At 36.5% G+C, this 18,327-nt stretch overlaps 1 protein-coding gene across 4 annotated transcripts in view; it reads left to right on the plus strand.

Moving 5' to 3' along the window:
- LOC145276729 (UDP-N-acetylhexosamine pyrophosphorylase-like) overlaps window positions 1-18,327 on the plus strand; it is a 91,712-nt gene that overhangs the window by 9,700 nt on the left and 63,685 nt on the right. For all 4 annotated transcript variants that reach the window (XM_080127945.1, XM_080127948.1, XM_080127946.1 and 1 more), the window contains exon 2: window positions 16,907-17,217. In XM_080127945.1, coding sequence (XP_079984071.1) covers window positions 16,907-17,217 — 311 coding nt within the window. The remainder of the gene's footprint in view (window positions 1-16,906; window positions 17,218-18,327) is intronic.

Genomic DNA, 18,327 nt, shown 5'->3' on the forward strand with positions numbered 1-18,327 from the left:
CGAAACTCCACGGATTAAGGACTATCCACTTATTCTGTGCTTCCTTTTTAAAATTAAATATGTTTTTAACTCTTTTTCAAAGTGTTTTTTTAACATGTTTTATTAACTACTTGTTCTTATATATATATATATATATATATATATATATTATTTTATGTAAATATTTTCAGTATTTACTTCAGTGCTCAATACATAAATAGAGCTAGGTAGTAAGTTTGGAAAATATATATGACAATTAAACTTCTACCTGACAAATTCTCACAAGAATGAAACTCAGAAAATTCTGTGTAGCTTAATTGTCATATATCTTTTCAAAACTTACTATGTATCTCTACTTACGCTAATGCCTAGCGAATCCTTATGGTGGTGAAATGTGTAAAATTCTGTGTAGCTTAATTGCCATATATATTTTCACAACTTGTGTGTGTGTAATAATAAAATGGAAATAATTCAAATAATAGAGTCACCAGTTAGCAAATGCTACTTAAAACAAACAATTTTGTAAATGCAAAAATTGAGAAAAACTAAATTTATAACCAAACATTTTTATGTAAGAGATAAGAATATAAACGTTATTTTTCAGTCATTTATAGAAACACGAGTTCGAAGATAAATCGATTAGTAGTCACAAGTAAAAATGCTTGTAGTGTGACATTGTATATGTGTGCATTTACCTTGTTCTTGTTTCTTTCTTTTATTTTCCTTCAGTCGAAGTTCTCAGAAATCAAGGGGTCTCCTATCTGGGGTTAACACTTGAACTCAATATGAGATACATAGATATTCAAATATTCCATTAAAGTTCTTTATCTCTCCAACACTGAGTTAGTAAAGAAATTGAGAACATATATATATATATATATATATATAATTACTTAATTTACTCACATAAAATTAATATACGAAAGTATAGATTTATGCGTAAACTTTAAGTATTTACTTCAAAAGTGCTCAATACGTAGGTAGAGCTAATTAGTAAGTTAAAAAATGTATATGGCGATTAAACTACACTGAATATTCCGTGTTTCATCCACTCTAGTACTCTTCAGGCTTATGCCTGAAGAGTCCTAGAGTGGATGAAATGCAGAATATTCAGTGTAGCTTAATCGCCATATACATTTTTTAACTTATATAAGTACATAAAAAATAAGAGGCCATATATGAGGACATTTCCTTCTTTTTTTTTCATTTTTTTTTTTTTTTTCTCAACTTCATTTTAAAAACTTCAATATTCTTGTCTTTTAATATTGATATATTCTTCCCACCTTCCCTCTCTCCTTCTCTTTCTGTTTCTGTCTCATTTTCTCAGATGGGGGAAAAAAACCGCTTCAACAATAAATATATTTTATATAAAATTTTACCCTTTCTGCTTTAAAACACAAAATTGGAATATATATACAGTGATACCTTAGTTGTTGAACAATTCGGTGAACCAAAAGTTGGACATTTTCTTTCCTCAGTAGTCAAACGAAATTTCGGAGTTTGAACCACTGGTTTCACTTCGAATGTAAACGAGCAACAGTGTTTCTTCAATTGAACGTTGTAATTCATACTGATCATAATACTTTTGAATTGTAGTGTAACGATCCAACCTCACTCCGACGTCGTGACATCTGAACTTTGCAGCGAGAGTTATATTTAGAACAGTGTCATCGCAACCCCTTTGACAGTTTAGACAGTGTCTGAGTTATTTTTAGCACATCAGTATGGCACCAGAACCACGCAATTCGATTGGTCGACCCCACTTTTGCATGGGACGACAAAGAACCTTGAGGTGTCCAAAAAGTAAAAACAAACAAAAAGGTCAGTAAACTTCAATACGATGAACGAAGCAGGCATATCTTGGAACAACAGTTATTAATTGCGAAAAAAAAAAAAACTTTGTTCAAATAAGCGGTTTAGCGTCGCGTAAAGACTTTAGAAACAAGAAATTAACATTCTTTTACCGTTGGATAAAAAGAAAGAAAAGAGAAATAAAAGTAGTAAAGCGAGTGCAAAATGGAAAACTGTGCAAGCGATGATCAAATTTAAAAGGAACTGATATAGAAATTTGAAAGAGGAATACGTGTGTCATCGCTTGCAAAGGAATATGAAATGGCAGTGCAATTAAAAGTATAAAATCCTCAAAGTTTGCAGATAAAAAGGGACTTTTAAAGTCTGGAACCAATTAATTCTATTTCAGTACATTTAAAGGGGAAATATCGTTTCGGTTGTCGAACATTTTGGTGTCCGAACTAACATCTGTAACAAATTATGGTCGAGTACCGAGCTACCATTGTATACGTATATAAAAAGGTGATCTTTTTTCGTTCCTTCTTGTAAAACTCTAGTCTAGCTTTGATTTATTCATACAACTGGGGCATGCATGCTTTTTTTTTTTTTTTTTTTTTTTTTATGCTTCAATGTCAAGTTCGAGAATGGTTTTAAAACCTTTGAATTCAAAAGCTAAATTGATCAACTGTGAGCGAAAAGCACAAGCGCCCCCCCCCCACAAAAAAAATAAACAAACTATAAAAAAGCAATCCTCTACTTCCTACAAACTGAGTCTCCAGGTGAGAAATTGACAAAACTGAAAAAAACAACAATCACATCAGCTGCAATTTACTACGTTCGCACACAAAATCACTTCTTCATACTTAAAAAACATATTTCTTAAGATACAATCGCTCGGTAGGCTATTTAACAATTAGTAAGAAATCTCAACACCAATAGCCATAACTAATAACACTAAATGAAAGCTCATCCTTCAAACTCCAGCTTAACACTCACAAGCAACATTAATTGGCGCAAATACATTGAAGGCATTGCAAAGGCTGCTGCAAAAAAAGGTGGGCCCTCTCTATCATACTAGAAAATTACTCACACCTGCGAGTATCTTGTATCTCTACAAAGCAACTATTCGCTCATGCATGGAGTATTGTTGTCACATCTGAGCTGGTGCAAAAAACAGTCTCCAATCTAATGGGTCCCACACTATTGACCAAGCTTCAACCTCAATGTTGCATCCCTGTGTCTGTTTTACAAGTACTTCAATAGCATGTGCACTGTTGAACTCATAGAACTTGCATCTTCTTGACATACATACTCCTGACTAACCTGAAAAAGCAAAATCCCACCCCATTCACTGTTGAGGTCCATAGATGCCACTCTTCCTCTTCAGGAATGGAGGTTGTAACTGGTTATAACCACCTCTCTTTCTATTCTTCTGAGATCTCTTTGGTTCTGTCACATTGTTAGTGGTTACTGTTCATTTACTCTGGGGTTAGCTTCTCCAGACATCTACTGACAATAACCTAAAATCATCTGCATTCTTGGGGCTTACCTGCAAATAACCCGGATGTTGTTTCCCTTACAAAGGAAATCCTTGCAGAACTTTTTCTATTCACTGAAATACTTCTTTTCCAAACAAAGAGGATATCTTTTGAAGTGATCTTCCTGATCAGAGATATTTTCAGCACTCTGCACTCCCACTGGCTAAGCATCTGTCATTGCAACGTCTGCCATTCACATGCATTAACAAAAAAAAATGTACTGCATTATACATTTTTACATGGAGGTGTGCATCTGATATCATTAGGATTAACTTTTCATATTCTGTGTCAACTTATAAACTTGTGTCTGATTTGATTTTGATGTTTAAAATCACAAAAACATTTTTTTTTACTGTTTATTCACCCCAAACAAAGCACAGTGCCATTAAGTCATAAGAGCTAATAGGAACCAGATTTGCTAGTATACTATGTAGGGATTTGGGCAGCGAGATGTCTGTTCACATTACACTTTAACTTCAGCATGTCAGTATGGTCAGGGAAGCAGAGGCCTGCGAGGGAATTCCAAAGTCTAGCAGTTCGAGGGGAAAAAGCTATTTGAGTAGAAGGCTTTACAGCATCTCTACAGTGTAGGGGTAGGATTTGTCTGCTTGTCTGGTTTGTCATGGGTAATTACATTGAGAGGGTACTAGTGCTTCAATTCGTCCAAATATTTAGTATTAAAGAAACAGGCACAAGGATGCTACATTTCAGTGATGGGACAGAGGTTAGAGTTTGACCGACAGTGTGGGACCTTTTAGGTTGGCAACTCTTTTTTGAACCCTATCTAGGAGCGAAAGACTAATGGCAGATACGCCAGTTCAGATGTGACAATATTCCATGCATGGGCGAATAGTGGCCTTGTAGAGATACAGGATACTTTTAAGTGTGAATAATCTTCTAGCACGGTAGAGAGAGCCCACCTTCCTCACAGCAGCCTTTGTAATTACCTCAATGTATTTGTTCCAACTCGTGTTGCCTGTGAATATTAAGCTTAGAAGCCTGAGGAAAGTACTTTCAGGTAGTGCATCATTAGCCATGGCAATCAGTGGTTGAGAGGTTTTTTTTTTTTTTTTATCATGTGGCTGAGTTGCAATCAAGATATCCATAAAACTGAGCCTTCATTTCTTCGGTTTAAACAAGATTAGATGCAAAGCAGCTGATTGTTATTGTTGTTGAGCAAATCTGACTTCTGCACAGAGCCCACAAAAAAAAAAATGCTTCAGAATTGTTTGGTCTGCATAAAGTTTTTCTAGTTGAATGCGACTAATTTTTATACGTGCAAAATTGCAACACTCAGAAGACCAAAGCCAGGTGGCTTCATACAAAGTTGGGAAGGTTTGACCCAAAACACATAGAAATGGCAATTGTACATGTGCAAAAAGCAACGCTGCAATTCGATGAGAGGCTGACACCTCATGGTAGGAGGTCTCATTTACTTAGGATCAACCATGTTATTTAACATCAACTTTGCGTTCTATGATAACTGAGTAAGAAGGGTGATGTTGTATGGCAGTGAGTGTTGAGCCCTCACCCATGCCTCATTTGCCCGACTCCAGAGAAGTCAAGGCAATGATTAGGTGAATGTGTAACATAAAACCTGAACATTAGGTGTTGTCACATCTGGGTAGGAGCTGCTTGGTATATTCTATCCTGCCTTGACTTTAAAACTTAATAAAAAAAAAATGCCCTTTCTGTCTTTCCTGCAACCTCTTTCCCACAGAAGCGACGTTGCAAGCCTGTCTCTGCTCTATAATTATTTTCATGGCAAATGCTTATCTGAACTTCAATCTATGGTCTGTCTTGCTAAACTTCCAAAAATCACCTTCGTCTAGCTACAACCACTATCAACAATTCCCTCCACTCTCTATTTGTGCCTAAATCTAAATGCAGATTTCATGAACAAAGCTTCTTTCCTTGAACTGCCCACCTGTGGAACTCTGTTCCGCTGGCCTGCTTTCCATCTGATTACAATATGGTCGGTCATGTTCAGTGTAAACAAGTTGTTGTTGAGCCGTCCCCTTAAATAATCAAATTCTATCCAATCATAAAATGTTGTCATTGTATTGATCACCAGCACATCTATCCACCATTGAGACCCAGACAGACGGACATAACTTGTGTACTTTATTTTATATGTTTATTTTTGGAGTTATGATGATGGTCGCAATGTCTTTGGAGACTCGATAATCACTTCAAAATAAGAAATAAAACAAAATAGTGGTAAAAATCCATCCAATAAATAAGAGAAATGCTCATAAAGCCTATAGTTTTCAGGACTACTGTTGCTGTTTATTTTGTTTGTTTTTTTTTTTGGGGGGGGGTCATTAAAAAAAAATTTCTATAACCTTTTGACACAACTTTTAGTCTGAACAGTGGCTAAATTGAACATGAGTTTTAAATGTCCCTTAATCACCTTGAGGAGTGTAATTTTTTAGTAGATATATAACATTTACATACTAACCCAGTAACATTAACTATCCACGCAGAGTCGCAGAAATACCTGGATTAGGACCCAGGCGTGCGGGAAAACCCTCTCTGGGCTGATGGACCTATAGATCTACCCAAGTCATCCATCTAGGAGAAGGAAAACTCTGAAACTAAACCTAAGGGGAGGGAGGCCTCTCCAGTCTTGGATGACAACCTTCCTAGAGCTGGTGACTCAAAAAATTACCGGTTTGCAAACCTAAACTGCTTAAGGAGTAGATAGGCACTGTCTATCACCCAGCTTCCATACTCCTTCTTTGCCTATTAGCCAGGCGTAGAGGTCGAATCACAGGGATTCGACAGAAACACTCAGTGGTTGATCTTGTTTTCTGACTAGGGCAATGAACGCCGTTTTCCCTTCTCCCGACACACCCCATCCTTCTTAACTGGGCACTTGAGAGTGCTTGAATGCCAGAATACCAGTACAAGCAGATTGGGTTGACCATCATCTGATGGGTTGAGGGTACCGAATTGACAGTTCCTGGCTGCTATTCCCGACTGGTAGTACAGGAGCCCTAACTCTTTGGTAGTGCTTAGAGCGGCTGCTCCATCAACAGTTGAATACTATCAGGATGTTTGTAGTACCATGTCGCGCATGGGAAGGGACCCTGCACTAATCCCCGGTGGGCTTTCCTGAGGCCACAATCCTAGTAGATGGAAGGTCAGCGGATGGTCTACTTGTGTTGCATGTCTGGTATTCTGCATAACCACTTGTTCAGCACCCCTTACCTAAACTGAAACTCCTAAAAAAAAAAAAAAAAAAAAAAAAAAAAAAAAAAAAACAGTACAATCTAAAATTATGCTTAAACCAGGACAAAACGCATTTACGAACATCCGTAGGACAAAATGCATTTACGAACATCCGTGGGCTTAGAACTAATTTAAATGATATCAAAGCATTTTTCCTAAGAAACACCCCGGATATCTTAGTACTAAGTGAGACTAACCTACACTCCTTCATCCCCTCTAACTACTTTAACATACCCAGATATCACCCACTCTGCTGTAAGGACTCTGACAGACATATGCACGGGCTTGGAGTCTATATTCAAAACATCCTTCCTTTGACTAGAGAAACAAAACTAGAATCAGACGATCAAGCCTTTATATACTTTAGACTTAACATGCAACATAATATTAGTTAATTTTATTTTCTCTACCACTCCCTCGACCCAGGACTGTACTCTAATAAACAGTCTCTGACAGCATAGATACAGTACTTTCCTTCGACACTAGCGCACAAGTGCATGTATTTGGTGACTTCAGTGTTCACCACAACAACTGGCTTGGATTTTCTACTTACATAGACGCAGCTAGTAGCACAACACATAGCTTCTCTATATCCCATTCCCTATCACAGATGGTTACATTTCCAACCCGTTTTCCTGACCAGCAAGAACAACACACATCACTTTTAGATCTGTTTCTGACCATAGTTCCCAATGATTGTGTTATGAATGCCCACAGCCCACTTGGGAATGCTGATCATGTAGTGATAATAGTTGAAATCGCCCTAAACTCTAGAGCCAAAACTGAAGAGCCATTGCTCAAAACAATGAGATATTATAAAAAGGCTGACTGGGAAGCCATCAGGGATCTCATCAGAGATGCCCCATGGCGATATATCTTTTCACTTCCTGCTGAACAGTGCGCAAAAGAGACCACTGAATGATTCAAAACAGCAATTGAAGCACATGTTCCCACACGGAAATTTTATAGCAAGCCCCACTCTCGCCAATGGTTTACTTCTACTTGTGCAGCTGCCATCGCACAAAGGCAGCATGCGTACTGCAGATTTAACCGACATAAGTGCAGTACAAACCGACAGAAGTATATAGAAGCCAGAAATAACTGTAAGAAAGAAATATCGACAGCTAAGAGAGAATTTACTGAAACGCATCGAAGCACAGGAATTTGGAACCTGTGACTTCTGGAAAATCTACAACAGTGTAGAAAAAAATGGGCAATCCACAATTCCCCCACTATCCAACAATCATGAGGTTGTTTGCTCAGCAACCAAGAAGGCTAACATGCTTGCCAGTCGGTTTGCCTCCAACTCCACACTGGACCCTGCTAATCACTCCCTCCCTGACTTTCCTTTGCGAACAGACGCGACACTAAACAATCTGAAAATCACCCCTTCTCAGGTGTATGCTATCATAAAAAATCTTGACACTTCAAAAGCATGTGGACCTGATCTCATCCCAGCTGTGCAATTAAAAAAGTGCTCTGCCGAAGTAGCTCCAGTTCTCTTCAAACTTTACAACAAATGCCTTAATGAATCTTGCTTTTCTGCCTGCTGGAAAACTGCTTCTGGAGCACCAGTTTTCAAGAATTCTGGCTAAAGAACTTACCACCCCATTAGCCTCCTCCCACTTTTCGCCAAAATATTTGAGTCCATAATTAACCAAGCTCTAGTCCAACACCTTATAGATGCTAAACTTCTGACCAACCAACAATATGGATTTAGGCAAGCCTGTTCGACAGCAGACATCTTAACTGTAATCTCTGAGCATATATACCATTCACTTGACAAAGTATGGAAGGGTAGAGCGGTAGCTCTAGATATATCTAAGGCTTTTGACAAGGTATGGTATGAAGGTCTTCTCAGGAAAATCAGATCATACAGTATCACTGGACGAATACTTAACATAATTAAATCCTTCTTAGATAAGAGAAAAATCCAGGTTGTCCTCGATGGTCGTACATCTAAACAATATGATATAACTGCAGGAGTGTCTCAGGTGTCTATCCTTGGACCTCTATTATTCCTAATATTCATAAATGACCTCCCTGACAAAATTGTCTGTGAGATGGGTATATATGCTGATGACACCACGCTCTATAACAGACACGGCAGGAAAACAAATGAACACATATCTAAAGAAATGGTAGAAACACTAGAAGATGACCTCCAATCTGTAGTGGAATGGGGACAAAAATGGATGGTCATATTCAATGCTGCCAAGACTAAACTTGTTTCCTTCAATAATTACAAGAAACCTTCTCTACCACAAATAGCAATGGCCAAAGACTCTTTATCTGAAAGTACATCTTTTAAACTCTTCGGCCTAACGTTCACAGGAAACATGAGTTGGAACAATTGCATTGAGAGCATTGCCAGGACTGCTGCGAAAAAGGTAGGTTCTCTCTACCATGTGAGAAAGCTACTTACGCCCAAAAATATCCTGTACCTCTATAAGGCCACCATTCGCCCATGTATGGAGTATTGTTGTCATATTTGGACTGGTGCATCTATTACTAGTTTCTCACTCCTAGACAAGGTTCAAAAGAAAGTCGCCAACCTGATAGGTCCTGAAATGTCATCTAAGCTTCAGCCTCTGTCCCATCGACGAAATGTAGCATCCCTCTGCCTGTTCTACAAGTACTTTAATGGCGAATGCAATCACTTGTACCCCCCTCGACATAAATACCCCCAACAAACCCGACAAGCAGCAAAATCCCTCCCGTTCACAGTTGAGATCCCTAAATGTAATACTGTTCTCATTTTGAGTGTCATTTTCACAACATTTCGGTCAATGTAACCTCTGACCTTCTTCAGTTATATCTTGTTGAACTCTGGAATGTTTCTATCGAACTCTGGAATCTGCACAGAATTTCAAACAGAACCTTTTATTTAATTCACGAAGGTAGCATGCTCTCATTCTGTCAGCCATGACTGGATAGAGGTCCTAAGTAATTCACAATTGTATTTTTTTTTTGTCACCCACACTGAAGAATATCACTCTACAATTTAATTTTTCCAAGTATCCTAACCACTGTGTCGTGGGTCCTTGTAAAAGTTCAGAAGGACCTGTGGCGCAGTGGTGACCAAAACATTGTGAAAATGACACTTAAGATGAGAACATTAGTTCGAAAAATCCAAACAATACGAATAACCAATCCTCATCTCAAAATTTCAGAAATGGTTTTGTTGTGGTTTTTCTTATTTGTTATTAAATGAGGAATCGTTTCGACTTAAGATCTATTTAGTATTATGCATATAAACTTGAAAAAAGCACGATTAAAATGTGTCAATATTATGTGAATATGCGAAATCATATCTGGTCAAATTCGGTCATTATCTTTCTTGGATTACGCTTCTTCCCATAATGTTGATATGTTTCAAGGATGCGGAATTTTTTTCGCAATCTGCCATAGCTGCAACCTTTTACAATTTGAGTTAATTGGACTACTGTTCTCATCTTGGATGTTATCACTGACTTTCTTCGGCTCCTTGTTACGACCCTGTGGTCTAATGGATAAAGTGCTCAAATAATAATCAGTACTAAGTGCCAGTCTTCTAGCGGTTGAAGGTTCAATCCTCAGTGTGGGCTACTAAGAATAAAATTACAAATTATTTAAGATTTCTACCCGGTTACGGTTGACAGGACGGAAACAAGTTCTCCCCATGGATTAAAAATAGTTCCATTCGAATTTATATACATAATTCAGTTTAATAAAGATTCCTGAATTTGACAGGTTACAACCTGAAGAAGGTCGGAGGTTACATCAGCTGAAACGTTATGAGAATAATATCCAACATGAGAAAAGTAGTTTAAATAATTTAAACAATACAAACATCAATTGTTATTAATTTTGGAACACAACTACTAGATGTAAGGGATTGTAATGTGAACTATATTTTATATATTTTTCTATATTTGAATTTAGTTTTATGCTAAAGGATGAGGGGGGGCAGATAGAAATCATTTGTGAAATTTTTTTTTTAATAAGGTGCCTAAAATAGGTACAAGCTCTCATTTATAAATTCGGATATTTCAGATTTGCATTAAATTTAATCCATAGTCATAGAGCAGAATTTCCTGAATATCAATTGCTTCTTAAGACAGTTTAAGATTAAACTTTAAATTTTAGTCATTTTCAAGAATCAAAATCATTTTTGATAAAAAATTAGAACAAGGATACTAGACATAAGGTTTAGCATCATTACATTTTAATTTTGATCTTCATGGAGTATAAGTGGTGATACCCCTCTGATCAGAAAAGGATGATAATGGCTGTCCAACATCAAGGCTTGATGATACATGTTTTTAAGAAGATGGGTGGTTTCAGCAATGATAACAAATGCAGTTTCTGCCACACAGAAGTAGAGTGTGAGCCACCTCAGATCCAGTTGTAAGGTTCGACTGGGGGACAACTACTATGCAATGGAGTGTGTAAATATCTCCACTAGACCGTCTGTAAAAAGTTGAATATCAAATATAGCAGCAAGTTGTGGGAACATATATCAGAAAGAACAAATAAGTTATATAATAAATATACACCATCCACTATTTTTTTTTTTGTGACGCCATCACTAGATGGGGTGTCTACTACGGCTTAAGAGAGTCCCATCTACCCTCGAGAGAAGGATAGACCACGCTAGTTTCTCAACCTGGTATTTTACCTCACAGTACATACAGCGTCTCGCCTTCCTAAATGGTCACCCACCTGGTACTAGCCAGGCTCAACGTTGCTTAACTTCGGAGATCTGGCGAGAACAGGTGTGTCTATGTGATTGTGGCATATAGAACTAGTGTACCAACGTGATTGTCAGGATAAAAAAAAAATCCCTTTGATAGCCCTGGCGAAGCATCAAGTATTCAGCTACCGACAAGATTTGAATTACGCTACAAACTCGTGTAGTGAGTTCAATCTCGGCTGCGGCCGCACTGGATGATCCACTATGACTACACTTACATGCCTAGATAATGTGCTGTCAAACCAGATATAGTGATATGAGACAAGGAGAGAGAAACAACCCTGGTAGAAGTTAGTGTCTCTAATGATGCGGGGTTAATCTGAGCTGAGAGGGAAAAAGATAACAAAATGCCAAGGTCTTATATACAACTTGAAAAGAAACTAGAATCTTAGGAAGATCTCCATTATTCCAGTAATTATAGAAGCAACTGAATTCGTACAAAAGAATTACAAAAATTATCTGGCAAATATACTCGGTGAACCAAGTGCAAGAGAGATTCAAACAATTGCACTTAAAGGAACTGTTAGAATCTTAAAAAGATCTTTTGGTTGGAATGTCTGAAATAGTAGGTGAATATCTGGCATCCGGTAGGATACCCCACCTCCAATTAGAATAAAATAATAGAAATTTATTTATTTTTTTTTTTTTTAAAGTGATAAATGTTTTTGTTCAAGGAATTAATCTTACCTGTCTAGGGACGGGTATTCTACTAGTCATTTTATGAATACTTTCTACATTTTTGTTGCATAATCATCAAACAGAATATGCCGTCTTTCCCAGGGTCAAGTTTAAATCTGAAAGCTTTTTATGGTGTTAACTTTATTTTTCTTTAAATGACATTTAATCTCCTTGTCGTGACTAATTTAAACAAGAATAAATCCTCCGCTGACCCATTTGTCATACCTTGCTAACTTTAACTTTCTTTTAAATTTTGTTACCTGAAGCTAAAGAAGTTCCGCAACTCTTCATCTTATTATAATGACTCATTTTAGGTGTTTTTGTTTAATGAGCTCATTTTCGAAATTTGCTTAAATTAGCATTCATTATCTGAAATTTTTATCCCTTTCTTTTCATCAGAAAGACATACCACCACCTCCACTACTACCATCTCCTTTTCATCAGTTGTACAGGGTGACCAAAAATAATGGGGCCCCAACTCTAATTAGGCCCAGTTTCTTAGTGTTTTGTCCAAATAAAATGAAATTTTGCTCATAACTAGTTTATTACATTCAAAACATCACATCAAAAGCCAAGTACGTCCAAGGATGGAATACTGTTGCCATATGTGGGCAGGAGCTGCTAAAAACAGCCTATCCTGCCTTGACAGAGTACAAAATAGACTTCGTGGCTTAGTGGGGGATGCCCTTTTCTCTACCCTGCAACCTCTCTCCCACAGAAGAGACGTTGTGAGCCTGTCCTTGTTTTATCGTTATTTCCATGGCAGATGCTCGTCTGAACTCCAATCTCTGGTCCCCCCTCGCCAATCTTTCACGAAAAACACCCGTCTAGCTGAATCCACTGTGAAAAATTTCCCCCACTCTATATCTGTGCCTAAATCAAAACGCGGATTCCATGAACAAAGCTTCTTTCTTAGAACTGCACGCCTGTGGAACTCTGTTCCGTCTGCCTGCTTCCCTCCGAACTACAACTTGGTTGTCTTCAAGTCCAATGTTAACAAATTCCTAATGAACCGCCCCCTTAAGTAAACATTTCAGCAAATCTCCTCACTAACGTAATGTACTTGCAATAACCCTTATCCCTGAGTGGCTTCCGGGCCTTGATAAGTGGTGATCACTGTGTAAAAAAAAAAAAAAAAAAAACACTAGGGTCTTTGGCCTTTTTTTTCTCCTTTCTACAGCATGTTCTAGATGGCCTCCATTTAGCTTTTGTATTTTTGGGGGTCACCCTGTATAAAACATTTCAACCATTTCAGTAGCATTACTTGGAGAAGGTGCATCATTCCTTGTAAAAAAAACAAGTGTTGGTTAGCCATATGGAAAAGATCTAATTTGAACCATTTAATCTTTTGAATATTTAGTCAGTGTTTACTTGCAGGAAAAAGTATCCTCATGCCAGGTTGTCCTGACAGTCAAGGATAGCATCTCGTAGGCATTCAAGCTTTCTCCATTTGTAGCTTATATTATGAACATTCCAAAGTAGCACTTGATGTCTTCTCATGCATTTTTTAAATATTGATTATTTGGTATCACAGAATAAATCGGTTATAGATTGTTTAGATTTGTTTTCATCATGGATCCTATTTTTAGCTTTCTTTAGTTTTCATTTTTTGAAGAGTTTGATTCAGGACAAGTGCAGACAATCACAAAATTTTTGAAGTCGGCTTAAAAGTTAAAACTAAAGTGTACCTGGATGTGCTGAAGAGTGTGGTGATCCTCTGGTGCAATCAGATAGCGGCTGGAGTCGACGCTGGCCCACAAGTCCAAAGAGACCCAGGCTTGGCTTCAGAAGGAGTGCTACTACTTTGTACCCTTCTCTCACTGGTCTCCTCCTCCCCAACTTGAACACACTGGACTACTTCGTTTGGTCACACGTCGTGAACATCATCAACATGACTCCTCACAACACCAAAGCCAGCCTAATCACCACCATCCACTAAGTATTCGCCGAACTTCCACCAGCACTTGTAGAAAAGGCATGCTCCCAGTTCTGGACCCATATTGAGGCTGAAGACGACTGCATTGAATAGAGGTCAGCTCTACTACATAATTAAGTTATCTGAATTGATTTTTTTCAATAAAAGTTTTAAAATAAAGCTGTAGTGTTGTTTTCTTTAAGCGACACTTTTTATTGTACACTCTGTACAAGTTGTGGAATTGATATGTGGACAGACGAACAAGCACGCAAATCTTTATTTTATCATCTTTTTATCTAAAATTTTACTTCAGTTAATTTTCAGAGATTAAGGGGCTCTCTTCTGAAGGTAACACTTCATTTCATTATGATTTGAATTTGTAATTGAAGCCTCTTTTATGGATAGATGTTGTCTCTTTTATGTCTGCTACAACTTGGTCTACCAGGGATGTGATTTGGATCTTTTGAAATCTTTGATGTTTAAAACACCAAAATGGAGGGAAGGTACCAATTTCCACAATCACCGAATTGTTGTGGAATCATCAATCATAAATAAATTAATGATACTCTTTTTCTATTACTCTTTAAAATGTAATAGACAATTCTTGCCTCTGTGATATTGTTCATAAGTAATGAAACAGACTGAATGCATATTTTTCTTTTTGTTGTTTTGCTTTTTCTCACAAATATTTGTACTTTTTTATTTAAAAGCATGATGAAAACAGTTATAAAACAAAAAATTAAAGTGTCTATTTTCTGCTACAAACTATGATTCATAACTGAAGTGGGAATCTGAGAAAAATATTTGTTTCTACATGAAACATTTTTACGACTGGAAAGATATAAAGATCAAAACCATAAGTTTTTTTTTGTTTTTGTTTTTTTGGCACTTCTTCGTTATATGAGAGCAAGAATCAAAATATTGAATTTCAAGTAAAACCAACGGCATCTCCTTAATTTTCATGTCGAATTTAATAACATATCTAAAAATTACGAAAAACGATGGGATAGAAAATAAATTATTAATGAAAATAGTTTTCAAAATAAATTTAAAGTTTATACATAAATAATCAGCATGACGTCAGGGGAAGTAACTAATATCTGTCTTGTTATAATTAATGATGGATATCACAATCCTAGATTCATTTAAGTACATATTTTATGTAATAATATGCAGTAACAGGGCTCCTTCAGTCTTTAACAGACTATGGATACCCATGAAAGGGTGCTTGCGCATGAAATTTTTTGTGGCAGAAGGTGCACAATCTACAACTACACCTCTCCTGAGTTGACATTGTTAAATATCAGTGGCAAGTGAAGTGTATGTACAAGACAACTGGAAACAAATGCCGAGATAAGCAGAGAGCACATACAGAATTTCCTAGAATTTCCAAATGATTACCCATCTTGTACTAACCAGGCTCAACGTTACTTAACTTTTGACAAGAACCAGTAGGCCAACGCAATTATGCCGTATAATATACAGTAATATTTAACTAACTGTGACATGACAATTAAGTAGATAACATTGCTTTTAGTTGAAATTGACATAAAACATAAGTAAATAACATTGTTTTTTTTTATTAAAAATTCATTTTTTAACTTTCAGATTTCGCTCTTATAATGAAGAAATGCTTTAGTTTTTAATAGTCATTAATACTTGTCGACATAAATTATTTTAAAGGTGATATTCAGTTGGAAACTCGTCAAAACAACTTATTTTGTTTTCTTTACACATTTAAAATGTAAATATTTAATCTTCAGTTGTGGTGAATATAGGTGTAAAACAAAGTAGCCATTTTCTTTGGCTACAGAAAAATAAGGTCTGTAACGTAAGCAAATGGTTAAAGAAAATGGCTACTTCATTCATAACCAATATTTAGATAACTTAAAATGCTCATATCTCGTATGCATTTAAAAAAATTAATGAGATATAAGCATTTTAAGTGGTCGTGAATATCAGTTGTGAACAAGTAGCCATTTTCTTTAATCACTTGTTTAACTTTGCCGCCATTAATACAACTGAAGAAATTGTCTACTTTTTTAAAACCTGCATTTACAACTTAAAATATTTATCACATATTAAATCCATTGCTCTTTCTGCTTCTTGTAAAATCTGTTCTCTCTATTGCTCTAAACACTTTCTCACACCTGAGGCTATTCTCTATCTCAACAAATCTACTATCGGAGTATGTATGGAATACTATTGTCATATTTGGGCTGATGAATCTGTGTCCCATTTGAAGTTTCTTGATATTGCAGAAACGTATCTGTAATTTGATCGGGCCCCTCTTTATAGTCTTCTCTGCAATCCCTCTCTTACAGATATTGCTAGTCTCAGTCTTTTCTACAAATGCTGTTATGGCATGTGTTCCTCAGAGTTGTCTGATGTATTCCCTGCTTCCTTTGTTCCAGCTTATATAACTCGTTGGTCTAGTGGTCTCCATCAAGTCACTGTTTTAATACCTCATTGTTATACAGCTTTCTATTCAAGTGATTTCTTTCTAAGAACTGCAACGTTGTGGAACTCTCTTCCTGCTCACTGTTTTTCTTTTGCCTACAGCCTTGGACTTTTTAAGACTAAGATTAATAGTCGTCGCCTGTTTTTGCAGTAATCATCTTTTGTTCTTGTTAGCTCCTTACATCAAATGGCTTCATGCCTTGTCTCAAGCGATTTCCATGAAAAAAATAAATTTAAAAAAAATATTGTTTTTGATTAATTTCCCAACTGCTTTCCTTGAAAATAATTTGTCACTTTTATATACTTTTTTTGTGCGTGTGTTGTTGAAGATTTCTATTTTAGTAAAATTTCTTTAATAAAACTTCGAATGTTGATTTTATGTTTATTGCATCTCATAAAATACTATAAAAATAAGAAAATAAACAGAATTTCTCAAAGTTAAAAAATAGAATTTACCAAAAGTTGGAACTGAATAAAATTACCAAGTGCATAAAAAAATAGTTTGTGGGGGTTCAATTTTTCAAAAAAAAAAATCCAAAATGTTTATGAATTATTTTTTTTTTTTTTCTCTTTCAGAAACATTTCTATTTTATTCTCTTCTCACAAGATGGATGACCTTGACTACATCAAACAAGAATTGGACCACTACAGCCAGGCTCACTTGCTCGATTTCTGGGATGATCTTAACCCCGATCAACAGATAAACCTTCTCTCAGAAATCAAAAAACTCAACTTGAAAGAAATCCTTCAGTATTTTGCTGACGCCAAACAAACATTAAAAGGTCACGTTGACAAAATAGATGACCTTGTTGAGTCTCTTCCAGCTACTGTCTCTAGCAGCATTACACGCTCTAGTCCGCAACAGATTCAAGAATATTATAAACTTGGTAAATATTTGGATTTAATTTTTGTTTTTTCTTTTACTAGGGGGTCAGTTGTTCTCAAATCTGGTACCTAGTGCAGCATTTACCCTGATCAGGTTTAGCTGGCTTCTTTAAAGTTTATTTTTTGCTTTCCCAGACACTTCTTGGTATTCCCAAATAGTCACCCATCTGGTACTGACAAGATTCGATGTTGCTTAACTTCAATGATCTAATGAAAAAAACCATTGTTCCAACATGAAACAGTTTTGTTTAAAAGAGGATTTCAAATTAATAGAAGGGAATTTTTAATTCAAGGATGAAAAAACTATTTCAGAATTTTTACCCTTTGTATGACCTGTTCTGAATTTATACTTGTTGTTCCATTTTTATGGCATATTTTTGGTTTGTTTCCTTTTTGAAAAAGAGAGATATCTCTCAAAATTAACAGACATTTGACTATCTCAGTTCTAGTTAAGTTTTCACATGGACACTTTTATTGATAGTACACACATGAAACTCTAGTTCCCTTCGAAGTAATCTCCTCCAGCTGCAATGCACTTGTTGTACTGTTCCGACAACTTCTTGAAGGCGCCATGAAAGTCCTGTGTGAGCTTGTTAATAACCCTCATCTCAGTCTCTTTCATTTTTTTTTTTTTAATTACATTTTCACCCCAAACAAGGCACAGTGTCACATGTTGTAGGGGGCTACTGTATGGGACATAATTACAGCGACACTATTTAGGGAATTGAGCAGCAAGATGTCTATTTACATTGCATTTTAACTTCTGCATGTCAGTACAGTCAGGGAAGCAGGAACAAAGAAGGGAATTTCAAAGTCTAACAGTTCTAGGGAAGAAACTGTTAGAGTAGAAGTTTTTCTGGCATCTAGGGATAGCTACTGTGTAGGGGTGGGAATTTGCTGCTTATCAGATTTGTCAGAGGTATTTATGTTGAGGGGATACAAAAGTATGTAGTTCGTCAGCATCTACCATTAAAATACTTGTAAAACCGGCAGAGATGCAACAGAAGCTGAAGCCTAGCTGACAGTTCAGGACCTATTAGGTTGGCAACTCTCTTTTGAACTCTGTCCAGCAGTGAGAGACTAGTAGCAGATGCATCAGCCCAAATGTGACA

Source organism: Euprymna scolopes, chromosome 5, assembly GCF_053919585.1.
Source record: "Euprymna scolopes isolate OS-2025 chromosome 5, ASM5391958v1, whole genome shotgun sequence".
NCBI lineage: Eukaryota > Metazoa > Mollusca > Cephalopoda > Sepiida > Sepiolidae > Euprymna > Euprymna scolopes.